General features: G+C 37.1%; 1 protein-coding gene across 5 annotated transcripts in view; it reads left to right on the forward strand.

Annotated features, from left to right (window-relative positions):
- PDE4D (phosphodiesterase 4D) overlaps positions 1-12,844 on the forward strand; it is a 391,310-nt gene extending 378,466 nt beyond the window's left edge. For all 5 annotated transcript variants that reach the window (XM_062600694.1, XM_062600695.1, XM_062600697.1 and 2 more), the window contains exons 8-15: positions 2,751-2,923; positions 3,621-3,719; positions 3,808-3,972; positions 5,736-5,835; positions 9,422-9,576; positions 10,158-10,280; positions 10,794-10,976; positions 11,619-12,844. In XM_062600694.1, the coding sequence (XP_062456678.1) occupies positions 2,751-2,923; positions 3,621-3,719; positions 3,808-3,972; positions 5,736-5,835; positions 9,422-9,576; positions 10,158-10,280; positions 10,794-10,976; positions 11,619-12,029 (1,409 nt within the window). In that variant the 3' untranslated portion in view covers positions 12,030-12,844. The remainder of the gene's footprint in view (positions 1-2,750; positions 2,924-3,620; positions 3,720-3,807; positions 3,973-5,735; positions 5,836-9,421; positions 9,577-10,157; positions 10,281-10,793; positions 10,977-11,618) is intronic.
- The last annotated feature ends 274 nt before the right edge of the window (positions 12,845-13,118 follow it).

A 13,118-nucleotide genomic window follows, 5' to 3' on the forward strand; every position in this document is an offset into this window, starting at 1 on the left:
TCACTTAGCATGTACGGAGCCTGGGAATTGTTTTGTGGCTGCCTGTAAATAAAAACCTCGGATACTTACACATGTAGATAAAAGAGGAATACAAGGAGGAAAACACTGTTTAGGACCGTTTTCCCAAGAGAGCTGTACGATATGTATGCAGTTATTAGTAATGACAACAATTTTATGACAACAAAATAATCACAACAGAAATTTTCCTTGTGTAAAGAATTAAGGTTCCTGCGTTTAATATGGTAATACAGAAACTTTTTTTTCTCAATGTAATTAATCTATTTTCTTACAGTCAGAAAATGTATTAGAGCTTGCCAATGAGTATAAAATAACCGTGTGCAAAACCCCATGTCAGAATGGCAAGTTGTCTTTCCTGGGTATTCAGATGGGCCCAGGATATTTTGTTTAATGTGCTCATAGTTAGGAAAACACTGGCAATCCTGTGGAATTCCACTGGAGATCTAAAGCTGTTCGGACAGACACTTCCTTTCACTTGAGTTATTCTGACAACTCAGTGTATGAACCTCCCTTTGATGGGCCTAAACTTTGTGCATATGACTGAAACCATAAACATCAAAGCATGAACACGAGTCAGTGCTCTTCATGTGTTGTCGGTTTGCACCAGTCAAGAGCTCCAGCGCTCCTGCTCCCCCTTTTTTGATTGTCCATATGAGGAGAGCGGTGGGGGCAGTCAGGGACTCTGTGCCGCAGGCTAAAACTTGGTGACATTTCCTCAGTCTCTTCTTTGCTGTGATTTGTTTGGAATTCTCTGAGGTTTCCAGTAAGTACAGGCTGCTAAAGGGTAATTGAAAGAGAAAGCGGGGGGAAAAAAGAAGCAAACACAGTAAGAGTGTAGATATTAGAAATGAACTTACTGCTCTCATATGCTTTCAACTTCTTCATTGAAAATGTGCAATAGAGGAAGGAAAAAATGATTATGTCGGATTTTACGATCCCCAATTTTTTTGCATTGAGGTGTTTTCAAATACAAGTTTTCTCTAGGCTACTATGTAAGAAATATCTGTCCTTGATTTTCCTGATTTTTCTAGAAGATTTATTGACGACTAGGAAAGATGCAGTTGCATTTCAGCAGAGAGGAGATAATCTGGAGACAGTCATTAAAAGTCAGCATTTTAAAAATTATATGAATAAAATAATAAATGCAAATTCTTAGCAGCTTAGCAAAAAAAAGTCTTTTCTTGCATATACCTTTGGTTTCTTCTGGGAAAGGTGGATGAGATCAACCTTAGCTCTTCAGTCCTCCATAAAGTCTTCCATAAAAAATTGCAAAAGATAGGCACTTAGTAATCTTACTATTACTGAAGTCTTTAACACATGGGAGTCCTTTTCAAAGAGTTTTTATACCTACTTTCCTGTGTCCGAAAGATGCAAAGAAAGCAATATTTTCTGTCCTTTATGGGTTATAGCTTTGTTTTAGTCTAATTTCAACACCTTTTGCATTCAAGAATTTACATGGTTTTACAGCAGAGGTGAAAAGATCTTATAAATGTTCAGAAAGGATTTCAGGATTATTTTATTGAAGTTCTACTTTGAAGGAAAAAAAATCTAGCAGATTCCCTATTTAATTGTTCCAGCCTCTGTTTATTCCTAAGTACTAAAATACAGATAGTTCAATAAAATTTTTCTTTTTTAGAAAAAGATGAATTACATTTGGTTAAATCTAGGTCTAAAAGGACCTCTTTCTATAACTGATTTTCAACTATCATGGAGTTTAAGATGGAAGCCAAGCTGCTGACAGACAGACACCACAGAAACAGTCCGGAGAGGTCAGTGTGGCAGTCAGCTGCTGGAGTGACCTCGGGGCTGGCCAGTTGGCTGGCCAGGGCTGCGTAAGGCAGCCCAGCTCACGTTGCGCAGGAGCAGATGAGGACCGTCCCATGTGGCTTCACCAGCTCCGCTGGGCGGAGAAGAGCAGTGTCCCGGGTGTCTGCCACGCTGCCTTCCCCGGAGAGGGTCTGCAGGCGTCGTCTGACAGCGACCTAACTATAGTTCCCTCTGACTTCAATCTTTGTCTATTCTGACCAAAAGTTTTGCTGGCATATATGCTGAACACGTATATGAAGTAATGCCATTGATACTACTGTGGAGGCAAAAGCCCGTAAGGTGTAGCATTTAGGAAGATAGTCCTTTGCTCAGTTTGGGAAATGGTATAGATTACAATAGAAAAGAACTATCCTGCTGATGTGAACTGCATCTCCATCCAAGGGCTTTGTTGATGTGGCTCTGCTGGCAAAAGCCTTTTGAGTTGTGCAGTTGAACCAGTCCCCAAGAATTATGTCCTTTAAGTTCTGAAATGTTTTGTAAATGTTTACGTGAGATGTTGTTTTGAATTTTGGAATTGCAATTTCAGAGAGTGCTTTTCCCAGGTATTTCAAAATTTCTTGCAAAATGAAAATGCAGGTTTCTGTTCATTCATAATAATATTTTTTAAATAGAAAGGATTAACTCTTTCTACAGGGCTAGGAGACCAGGGGAGGTCGCACGATCACAAGTCACAGTTGAAGCTGGTTCAGAAATGATGAGGCAATCTGTAAAACATAGTTCTGCCTAACTCAGAAGTGGTCTATGTTTATGTTATTTCACATTTTGTATTGCTGTTGATATGAAATACCTATTGCAAAATCCTCACCGTTAAAAATAAAAAAAATACTATGAACTGTAATATCTGTAGTATGAAACCTAACAGTAAAGTGGACATAATTTTTCTGTTTTTCTTCATTCTTTTGAAGACAAACAACATGAAGTTGAAATCCCTTCCCCAACACAGAAAGAGAAAGAGAAAAAGAAGAGGCCAATGTCCCAGATCAGTGGAGTCAAAAAACTGATGCACAGCTCCAGTTTAACTAATTCCAGTATTCCCAGATTTGGAGTTAAAACAGACCAAGAAGATTTCCTTGCCAAGGTAAAGAATATTTAAATTCTTGAACTTAAACCATTGAATCAAGATAAAAGATTGTCAAATGGACTTAAGAATATTATTCCATCCTCTGTTTATAACCATTGATTTCAAGCTGTAACGCCAAAGGCTGAATCATTAAAATAATACGAAACCAGTGTAGTGGAAAAATAACACAAGTGAAGTCAGAACCAGGCCATGAGGGTTAATTCAGCACTAACAGGATTCCAGCAAGAATATTTGCTATCTGGGCATGAAATGCAATTTTGCATTTCTGTATGCATTAATAAAGATGCTTGTTAATAAATAAAATCTAAAGAAGGAAGACTCGTATTTTGTCAGAAGGATGGAACTATATAATAGCCCTATTATTTTGAAAATACATAACTGTATGTGGCATTAGAGCTATCCTTGCAGGTCTTGTCTTCATCTTTATCATTTTATGTACATCAGTTGCATTTTCATTTTTAGTGAAATTTCCCCTGATCATTGCATCAGCAGTTAACTATTTGACAACAACATAAAATGATATAAACTGATTCTGTTGTTCATCACTTTGGTTTATCATATTATTTTCACAGTAGCTAAACCAGACTGCAAACTTTGAATCTTCATGAGTCTGCCATTTGTAGCTGTTTCAGTCAAAAACCACTGTAATACGTGCATTAGATTTCAAAATGTCTGTTGCTGGATTCTGTTCCAGGAACTAGAAGACGTAAACAAATGGGGCCTTCAGGTTTTCAGAGTAGCAGAATTATCTGGAAACAGACCTTTGACAGTCATCATGCACACCATTTTCCAGGCAAGTAGATGCAGCTATACTGCTTTTTGCTTATCTTGGAGATCATTCTGTGCTTTATAATCTTAAATGTTTCTCTTTCCTTTTCCAGGAACGGGATTTGTTAAAAACTTTTAAAATTCCAGTAGACACTTTAATAACTTACTTGATGACCCTAGAAGATCATTACCATGCAGATGTGGCATATCACAATAACATACATGCTGCAGATGTTGTTCAGTCAACCCATGTCCTGCTATCAACTCCAGCACTGGAGGTAAACTACACAGAAATGAGAAAGAGGCAGGCATGAGATAAAGGGAATAGTAAGACTGTTCTAAACTGAATATTAAAGATCTTAGTGTCTGCAGGTTTTTAAAAAAGATACCTTGATATTTCTTTCATGAATTGTTCTCTTTCAAAGATACTTTGTGAGGATCAAAGTTTATTTACATGTAACTATTGTGGAGGAAATATCATGCCATTTTGTTAAAGCGTGGTTCTACGCTTTGAGATTTCTGCTGTCATAACCTTTTCATTGTAACACAATACATAACTTTTTTCCCACCATCTTATTATTAGCCACACCCTTTTCTGTCATTATTTCACATGTAGAACTATCACTAACCGCAGTTTGTGGAAATACTTAGGAAAGATGGTGATGAAATGGAATTCCCCTCAGTAGGGCTGTTTGTGTTTTTGTTCTTTCCCTTGCGCATATTCCTTCTGATCCTGCAAGGCTGCTTTTGTGGGGGATGTTCTCAGGTAGATTTGACCATGTACTAAGTTTTTACTGGCCAATTTCATCTTTTTCATAGCTATTTCAAAATTATTTGAAACAGATAACATTTCTTATATGAAGAATTGCTGAAAGTGAATCCTTGAAGTGAAAGAAAGACAGAAATTTATTTTCCTTCTTTAAACATGATTCAATCCTTGTTATAGCAAACATTGACATATCCTGGTAAAGTGGGAGAAGAAGACAGATAAAGCAAATAGGTGAAATTTCAGTAGCTCAAGACTTTCCCCTATTTTCAGGGAAATTACATTTTGACTCTTTTTTTCATAATGACCAGTCTTTCATATTACTGAATGATTCTTCCTTACCATCTTATTAAAGTGAGCATTATAAGCAGATCTTAGGACTGTCAGCATGTTCTCATCCTCAAAGCCTTTAAGAATTCTCCTGGGAAAGATTATCTGTACCTCAAAAAGGAAGATGAGGTCTGCGTAAATCTCCACTGGCTTCACCAAACAGCTGAACTGATTGCCAATAGCATTATTTGTTTTTTTTTTTTTGCAGTTCAGCTGTTTTTATGGCTTTGTTCTTAGCAGTGTTTTAGCCACTAAAATACTAATATCTGCCTGGATGCCATTGCTGACCTATGTACTTACAAGCTGTTCTTGATCAGTTATGAAAGCAATTATGTAACTGGATTTCTTGTGACAGCAGTGGACTGGACTCAGTGTCATGTCAGGTCCCTCCCAGTCCTCTCCTCCTATCTTCTTAATGATCTCATACAGAAGAAAAATCAGTAGATTTTAGGCTATGTACCTTGTAGTGTGTCACCATTTTCTTCAGTGTAATTTAGGAGATGTATTTCTTTCAGATACAGTACTACGTGTTTATTGTGCAGCGCAGGCATGTCTGATAAAACCTAATACCATGATATGTAAGAATCAGGCAGAAATTTTGAACTTTAGTTTGTGCTATAGTTCAAAGACGTAAATCTGTATTTAATGATCCAGTAAAAGTGAACATATTTGCAGACTGAAGCAGTAAAAGCTTCAGTTGCTACTGAATTTAGTGATGCTGTCAGTGTTCTTTGATGGCTAAGCCTGAAATGTTTACGAAATGTCTACGTAATGGACAATTCTACAGAAGGTTATTATCATCTATATATATAAATCTCTTCTTAAAATCCCAATACATTTCAAATGTGTTTTACTTGTTTAGCTCTAGTTTCAAAGTGCAGTCCTTTTTTTGAAAATACTTTTTCATTGACTAGGTATTGTCATTTCTGTTTCATGGTTTTCTAGGCAGTGTTCACTGATTTGGAGATTCTTGCAGCAATTTTTGCCAGTGCAATACACGATGTAGATCATCCTGGGGTTTCAAACCAGTTTCTTATCAACACAAGTAAGTGTAACATTCTGTGGTTTCCTCATAGATTTACTGCAAGATCTGCACGTTGCAAATGAAAAACATACAGTTCATCCCTGTCTGCTGTTATTTGTACATTTTCTCAGTAAATAGATAGGTGTTTATATTATTTTGCACTATTTGTAACCTTAGAAATAATCTACACAGTACCTTCTAGCACAAATTATCAAGGGTTGAACTTACTATAATACAGGCACTGTTTCAATGTATTGTGTGCAGTCTCTTTCCTGGAAGTTTGTAAGGCTTATATTAAGTGAATAAATAAAGCTGTAGGAGAAAAATGAAGAAAGATTACATAAAATATCAAGAAAGAAAGATAACAGTTAATATGTTTATACTGGAAGCATATGAGAAAACAGGTTAATATTTCAAAAACATGACCAGGCCCATCTCTATCTATTCATGGCTGCTATAGTTGTTTTCTGACCTCTGCAGCCTAATTCAGCCTCTTGGACTGACTTTTCTCTGCCTATCTCTGCAGGCTGTGGTAAGCCTCTTTCTTTTGTGTGTCTCTTGCTCCATATGTGGAGAAGAACATCCTGATGAAATAAGTTCTTAATGACATCTTCCAAATTTGAAACTCAGTGTACTTGTTCTGCATTCCTCAAGGCTGTTCTCTGCACCCTTGCATGTACCACTTCCTCCCCTTTAGTTTTCTGCTGGAAGAAAAGCCCTGCTAGCTTCATGACACATTTACTGAATGGCTTATTGCCATTCAGTGTACCCTGCTTTGATATCAATGGTGTGTGTTACTATTTTAAGAAGTGGGTAGTGCGTTGTAGGTCACTGCAAGTTCTGTCATACATTGCTGGGTTTTTTTGCTATCCTGACTTCTCCTTTTACAATAACTGGCCCAGAAGTGCAGAAGTTGAAATTATACTAAGAATCCAAGCACAGAAAAAGAAAGAGCTACAGAAATGGAAACATATCTAGGCTCACGTATTTGACCCATCTGGTTACACACTTTATAGACACTGTTATTTCTTCACTTTGATGAATCTACTGCACTGCTGCTAAAATAGCATGACCAAAAATGAGCAGTATAGTTTGAAGAAGGGAGCTCCTGTTCTGACTCACTGCTGCTGTATGTTCAAGTAAGACCTACCTGCTAATTTTATTGGCTTCAATGGCCTAAGGGCTACCCTGTAGTGAAATTCAATTTGGTGACTCATCTGGAAGGAGGAGTATTGGGATTGTCTCCAGTTTTTAGGTGGTGTATTGGTAAAGAGTACAGTTCTGCAGCAGGAACAGAGTGAACCAAGTTTTGTGCTCAAAGCAGTGCATAATATCTGGATTCCCAAAAGTGGGCAGATATAAGTAAAAGGTTTTTGTTTGTTTGGTCAGAAATTGAATAGCAGAATATACTGGTGTCTTTGAAGTGCTATGGGGAAACCATTAAGTTTCATAAGTGTAAGCAGGATGACAGGCTAGCTGAAGGGACCAGCAGTGATACTTAAAGCTTTTACTTTTAGGCAGGCAGTTCAAATTCAGCCAAGGCAGGCAAGGATGTGAATGACACACATCACCAATTGGTACTACTGTTGCCAAGCTAAAAAGAGACAAAGGAATTTTATCCCTTTTGAGTTGTTTCATGCACAGAGAAGAAACTGTGAGGACATAGAGATAAAGACCACTGAATTTAAATTTATTTAGGTGTCTAATGCCCATCAGTTTCAATGAGAGTTTAAAATTCAGTGCACACATGGCTTTTACCAAAGTCACACAGAGACTCTCTCAAGTCCCAGGTTTTCCTGCGCTCTGGAACATCATTTGCTTCCATCTAGTTCTATGTTTTCCATTGATCCCTACAATGTATTAACTTTTTACTGAGGAGTATAAGAATAAATCTGAAAAAACCCCATAGTTGACTTACAATTTCTTAAAATATTTACATATTTTCCATATTTCAGTGTATTCTTTATAATTTTCACATGTGATAGTTCCAAAAATTATTTCCTTATTTCAGGATTTAAAATGTGTTTACACTGTTGTCTAAAAATCAGATCCTTCTTAAATACTATTAAAGAATAAACAAATGTGGATTGTGTTAGCATGAGATGAGATGCTTATTTGACTATTGTAAGTCTCTCCTTCCTGACAAATACTCTTGTGCCTTTTAAAATGTTGTGGAGATTGTCAAGGGGAAACTTTCTTCTATTTCCACCTCCATCCAAAACTGAGCATGAAAAGTAACAAGTGGGCAAGCTTTATAAATATTCTGTGGAAGATGAAGAAGACATTGACAAATTCACATTCTTTTTTTCTTTTTTTTCTATTATGGCTTTGCTGCCATCAGAATAAGGAAAGTAGAGGAAGGATTTCCTGATTCACAGGATTGACATATTCAGGACAGGAGAGGGAGACAGCAGGAGAATGCGTAATGAGACTTGTGAAATCTGGAGAGGAGAGCTTTTATTGGCACCCCATTGAGCCAAAGGGATTTTAAAACAAAGCTCTTGTAAAAGAAGATAATGAGGAAAAACAGTAGAATAGAGTTATGTATGGCTATCTTTAGGATAGAACGATTGTGTTAAACTGAAATTAACATCAATGCATGGCAAGTGTGATTGCATATAAAGGATTCTTCTTTAATGAGAGATTCGTTTGCAAATCTTGTCTTAAAACACACACAACTTGAATATGTGAATGCAATCCAGATGTGTACCTGTGTTGAATCTAAATATATGCAGAAAACAATCTTAACAGCATTTATTTTCAAAGCTGGCTGTTCGATGTGCTTAAGTAGACAAATGCAGACTGTGCATATGCCTTAGTATGGGCATTGCTAGGATGGTATGTGAACTCCACTTACTCCCACAGCCATAGAGTATGACCGAGTTAAGAACACTTCTGCAAGAGAAGGCAGCGTTGTGGCATCCGTACTTGATTGCACTCAAGCGTGAGACAAAAGGCAAGGCCACTGCTGACATTTTCAAGCCACATGACTTTCCAGGAAAAAAGATCAGAAGTGTAACTGTTACTGTCCTATCAGCCTCCTCTTAAAACATCCTGTTGTCAAAGACTAATGACCCCTAGGGCCTAATTTGCTAGTCATCTGAGGGCCTGAGATAGTTGCAGGAGGACAGTGTTTGAAAACCAAGATGTGCGCTGTCTGCCTGACTTGCAACAAAGCCTCAGCTCTGTGATCCTGTGTCTGAGTAGCAGATAAATGCAACTTAAGCAATTGAATTTTAATAGTTGTGGCAGGAGGGGAGGAGGAAAAGGAAAAGAGTAGAATGTATTGTAGTTATGTGTATTTTTGCATTTTTTTTATGTAACCTCAAGTACATATGAAAATGAGTTCTGAGAATGTCTTCCCTGTATTGTTTTCTAACTTACCACTTCAGGCCTGTGTACACACTTCAGGTGCAAAACTTGCATTTTGCTTTGATTTGTTCAGATGTTCATTTTTGAGATTTGTGGTGTGATGTGAACTACACGAACACTGTTCCTGAAAGTTCATCTTTAAATCTGTTACGAATGTAATGAATCTGAAAAATCGTAAGGGGATTATTGGAAGCACAGGCTTTGGTAACATTCTGCCTTGTGACTGTTATTACAGATTCTGAACTTGCCTTGATGTACAATGACTCATCAGTATTGGAGAATCACCACTTAGCTGTGGGCTTCAAGTTGCTGCAGGAAGAGAATTGTGACATTTTCCAGAATTTGACCAAAAAACAGAGGCAGTCATTGAGGAAAATGGTCATTGACATTGTAAGTTCTGCTTCAGATTCCCACTTTTGTTGTGGTATCAAATTGAGTAGTAAAGCACAGTAGAGTTTTATAATAAATTAAATGTTGTCAGACATGTAAGCAATAAATTAGAATCATAGAATCATAGAATCAGTAAGGTTGGAAGGGACCTCTGGAGATCATCTAGATTAGAAGTTTTCAGTTTTATTATGTATTGTTCAAACATGAATTACAGGTTCTTTTCCATTTAAATACCAGTTATGCATTTTTGAAAGATACGCAATCTTGCTTCAAGCTGTTTTGATACTAAAATGTCTGTCTTTGCACCATCACAGTTAAAAATTGCTACTGAGCTGACAATGAACTTAGGCTGATCAAATTTTTATGAATGGCACCCCAATTATTTTGTCATATTTTTAAAATAAAACAAAAAATTATTATTTGGGCACTACTGAATACGAGACTCAGGCTTTAGTAGTGTATTCAGATATAGGAGTTATATTTTCCCCCAGAACTGTTTCTTTTTGTGTTTCTTTGCTGGTTTATTAAAGATCAGTAAAATAATTTACTTAATTTTAATTTGTTTGTTTCTTTCTTTGAAGGTACTTGCAACAGACATGTCTAAGCATATGAATCTATTAGCTGATTTAAAAACTATGGTTGAAACCAAAAAAGTGACAAGTTCTGGTGTCCTACTTCTTGATAACTATTCAGATAGGATTCAGGTAAGAAAATAAATCTGAACATGGTCATTTGCACAAACTCACATCATTAATAACATTTGCCTGCCCAGTCTTCAGCATGGGGAGATCTGCTGTCCATTCATACTTCATGACTCCTTCTCTTCAGTCTTCTTCATATGTGTTTCTCACATATGCTGTATTCTGTTAGGTACTAAATGACTCTTTGAGAGAGTAAGAGGTGGTAAAGCACTTTTTCTGGATTGAATTTGGCTTTGGCCTACCCTTCAAACTATCTGCCTGACTGGTCTTTCATGCAAACATTCTAGCTCTTACATAGACAGAAGCTGCATAAGTGAGATAGTTCATGGCTATTAATGCAAGTGTGAAAACCACCTGCACACATAAGTTTTTACTGTTTAGAGTAAATCTTGTGCTACATGTATTTTCAAGATCCTGTTTCACAGCTATCAAATGTGTAAATGGAAAAGGAGCTTTTTTCTCTAGTGTCATAACACAGCAGGTGCTCAATAGATGATATGTTTTCATCTATTTTAGGTTCTTCAGAATATGGTGCACTGTGCAGATCTAAGCAATCCAACGAAGCCACTCCATCTCTATCGCCAGTGGACAGATAGAATAATGGAGGAATTCTTCCGTCAAGGAGACAGAGAAAGAGAGAGAGGAATGGAGATAAGTCCCATGTGTGATAAGCACAATGCATCAGTAGAAAAATCACAGGTAACTGATTTGAATAACTGTCAAATAACATACTAGGACATTTTAATAGAAAAGGATGGCTCATAGCCATTCTTTATTTTGATGAACTTCTGAATGTAGATTTCTTCTTCCCCCCCCCCCCCCCCCGCCAGTTAATTCAACATCTAAGTAATAGGTGTGGGGAGTTTTCTTACTGTGAAAATGTGCGGCATAGCAGTGTGTTTGCTGAAGGAATTCCATCACTGTAGTTATCTGCAATGAGGCATATGTTTCAGAAAAGAATATTGCTCATTAGGATTTCCTTCAAAAGCAGAATTAAATATAAAACAGCTGTTTGGCTTGGTAGATGTAGTGGAGTTGTTTGGAATGAACAGTTTGTTTGAAGACAAATCCCTTCCAAGTCCATATCCAATATTTTGAATCAGGCTTTTGAAATGCTAAAAGAACCTGTTTGCTATGTAGAACAGCATGGGTTTCTTTCAGCTGCCTTCAGGATATTGTCTCTAGTGTCTTATCATTCTCAGACATTGTTCTCTATTCCTTTTTGACAGCATGGATATTAGAAGTATCTGCCTGTATAGAAAAAGTAAATGTGGCTTCATGCATAGTTGTTTATTTCTTTATGAATGAGATCTCATCCTAATTATGCATTATTTGAAACAGGTGGGGTTTATAGACTACATTGTTCATCCTCTGTGGGAGACATGGGCAGATCTTGTTCACCCAGATGCCCAGGATATCTTAGATACACTGGAGGACAATCGAGAATGGTACCAGAGCACAATCCCTCAAAGTCCCTCTCCTGCACCTGATGACCAGGAAGAGGGTAGGCAGGGCCAAACTGAAAAATTCCAGTTTGAACTAACCTTGGAGGAAGATGGTGAGTCAGATACCGAAAAGGACAGTGGAAGTCAAGTAGAAGAAGACACCAGCTGCAGTGACTCCAAGACTCTTTGCACCCAGGATTCAGAATCCACTGAAATTCCTCTTGATGAACAAGTAGGGGAAGAAGTGGAGGAGGAGGAGAACCAGACAGAACCCTGTGTAGTAGAAGATCATTCTCCTGACACGTAACGATGAAGATACAGTCTCTTTCTTGCCCTCTCCCATTCTCTTCCTCTTTCTCTCTGTCATTTTTTTTTAATTAGTGAAGGTTTCCAAAGTGTATGTCATGTGCTACAACCATGGTCACAACTCTCTGTCATCTGCCAGGACGTTTGTTGATCAAAACTGATATTGATAACTCAGTTTGGCACTCAGGAATATTGTAACCAGATTTTTCACCTCCATGGCATCAGAAAGCAGAGGGAAGAACATCCATAAACTACATTTTAAAAGGTTCTCTGTTTGGCAGATTTGGTTAAATTCAGCAAATGTTTTCAGAGGAGTACCACCTGCCAACTGAAGGCTGGTATGCTTTGATAGCTTTTGATTTCATTTTATTTCACAAGCAAAGCATTGAGAAATGTTCATCATCAGAGGAAGCAGAAAATAAACTGAGGTTCCTACTGGAAAACAAATGCACATAAGTGATGGGACACAACATGAATCTGTTACCAATAGGAAGATGAGCTGTGGAAATTGCATAATTTTCTAATTTCAAGTCTTCCTGATACATGACTGAAAAAAGTGTGACCCAGTGGGTTGCACTAACCTCTGCATTTTGTATAATATGTAAAAGAGATCTTTTGTAGAGCTTACTTTTATTATTAAATGTATTGAGGTATTATATTTAAAGAAAAACACTTTCAGACTTCATCTGCCACTGGTTATTTTTTTTCCAAAGAGTAACTTGCAAGTTTTCAGTACAATCTGTGCTACACTGGATAACACTTCTGTTTGTTTTTTTCTTTCCTTCATTTTTGCACCTTAGAATTTCATAGTAATACTGAACTGTAAAAGTCTATCCTTTTATATATTAGTGACTTCCATGAATATCTTTTATGTTAAAGAAAACTCTTTCAGTATGATAGTATCTATTCTTTAGTTTTTATTACAATTTTCCCAGACATATTAGAACTTAGTTGCACTCTTCTCCTCATAGTGTTCTGATCCTGCCAATTCAATCTTATTTCCAAAACTAAGCTTTATACACGTGGTCTTATTGAAACCAACTAAACCGTTAAGATTAGGATTTGCAGGACTAAAACCAGTAAAAAGGGT

Source organism: Rhea pennata, chromosome Z (genome assembly GCF_028389875.1).
Source record: "Rhea pennata isolate bPtePen1 chromosome Z, bPtePen1.pri, whole genome shotgun sequence".
Taxonomy (NCBI): domain Eukaryota; kingdom Metazoa; phylum Chordata; class Aves; order Rheiformes; family Rheidae; genus Rhea; species Rhea pennata.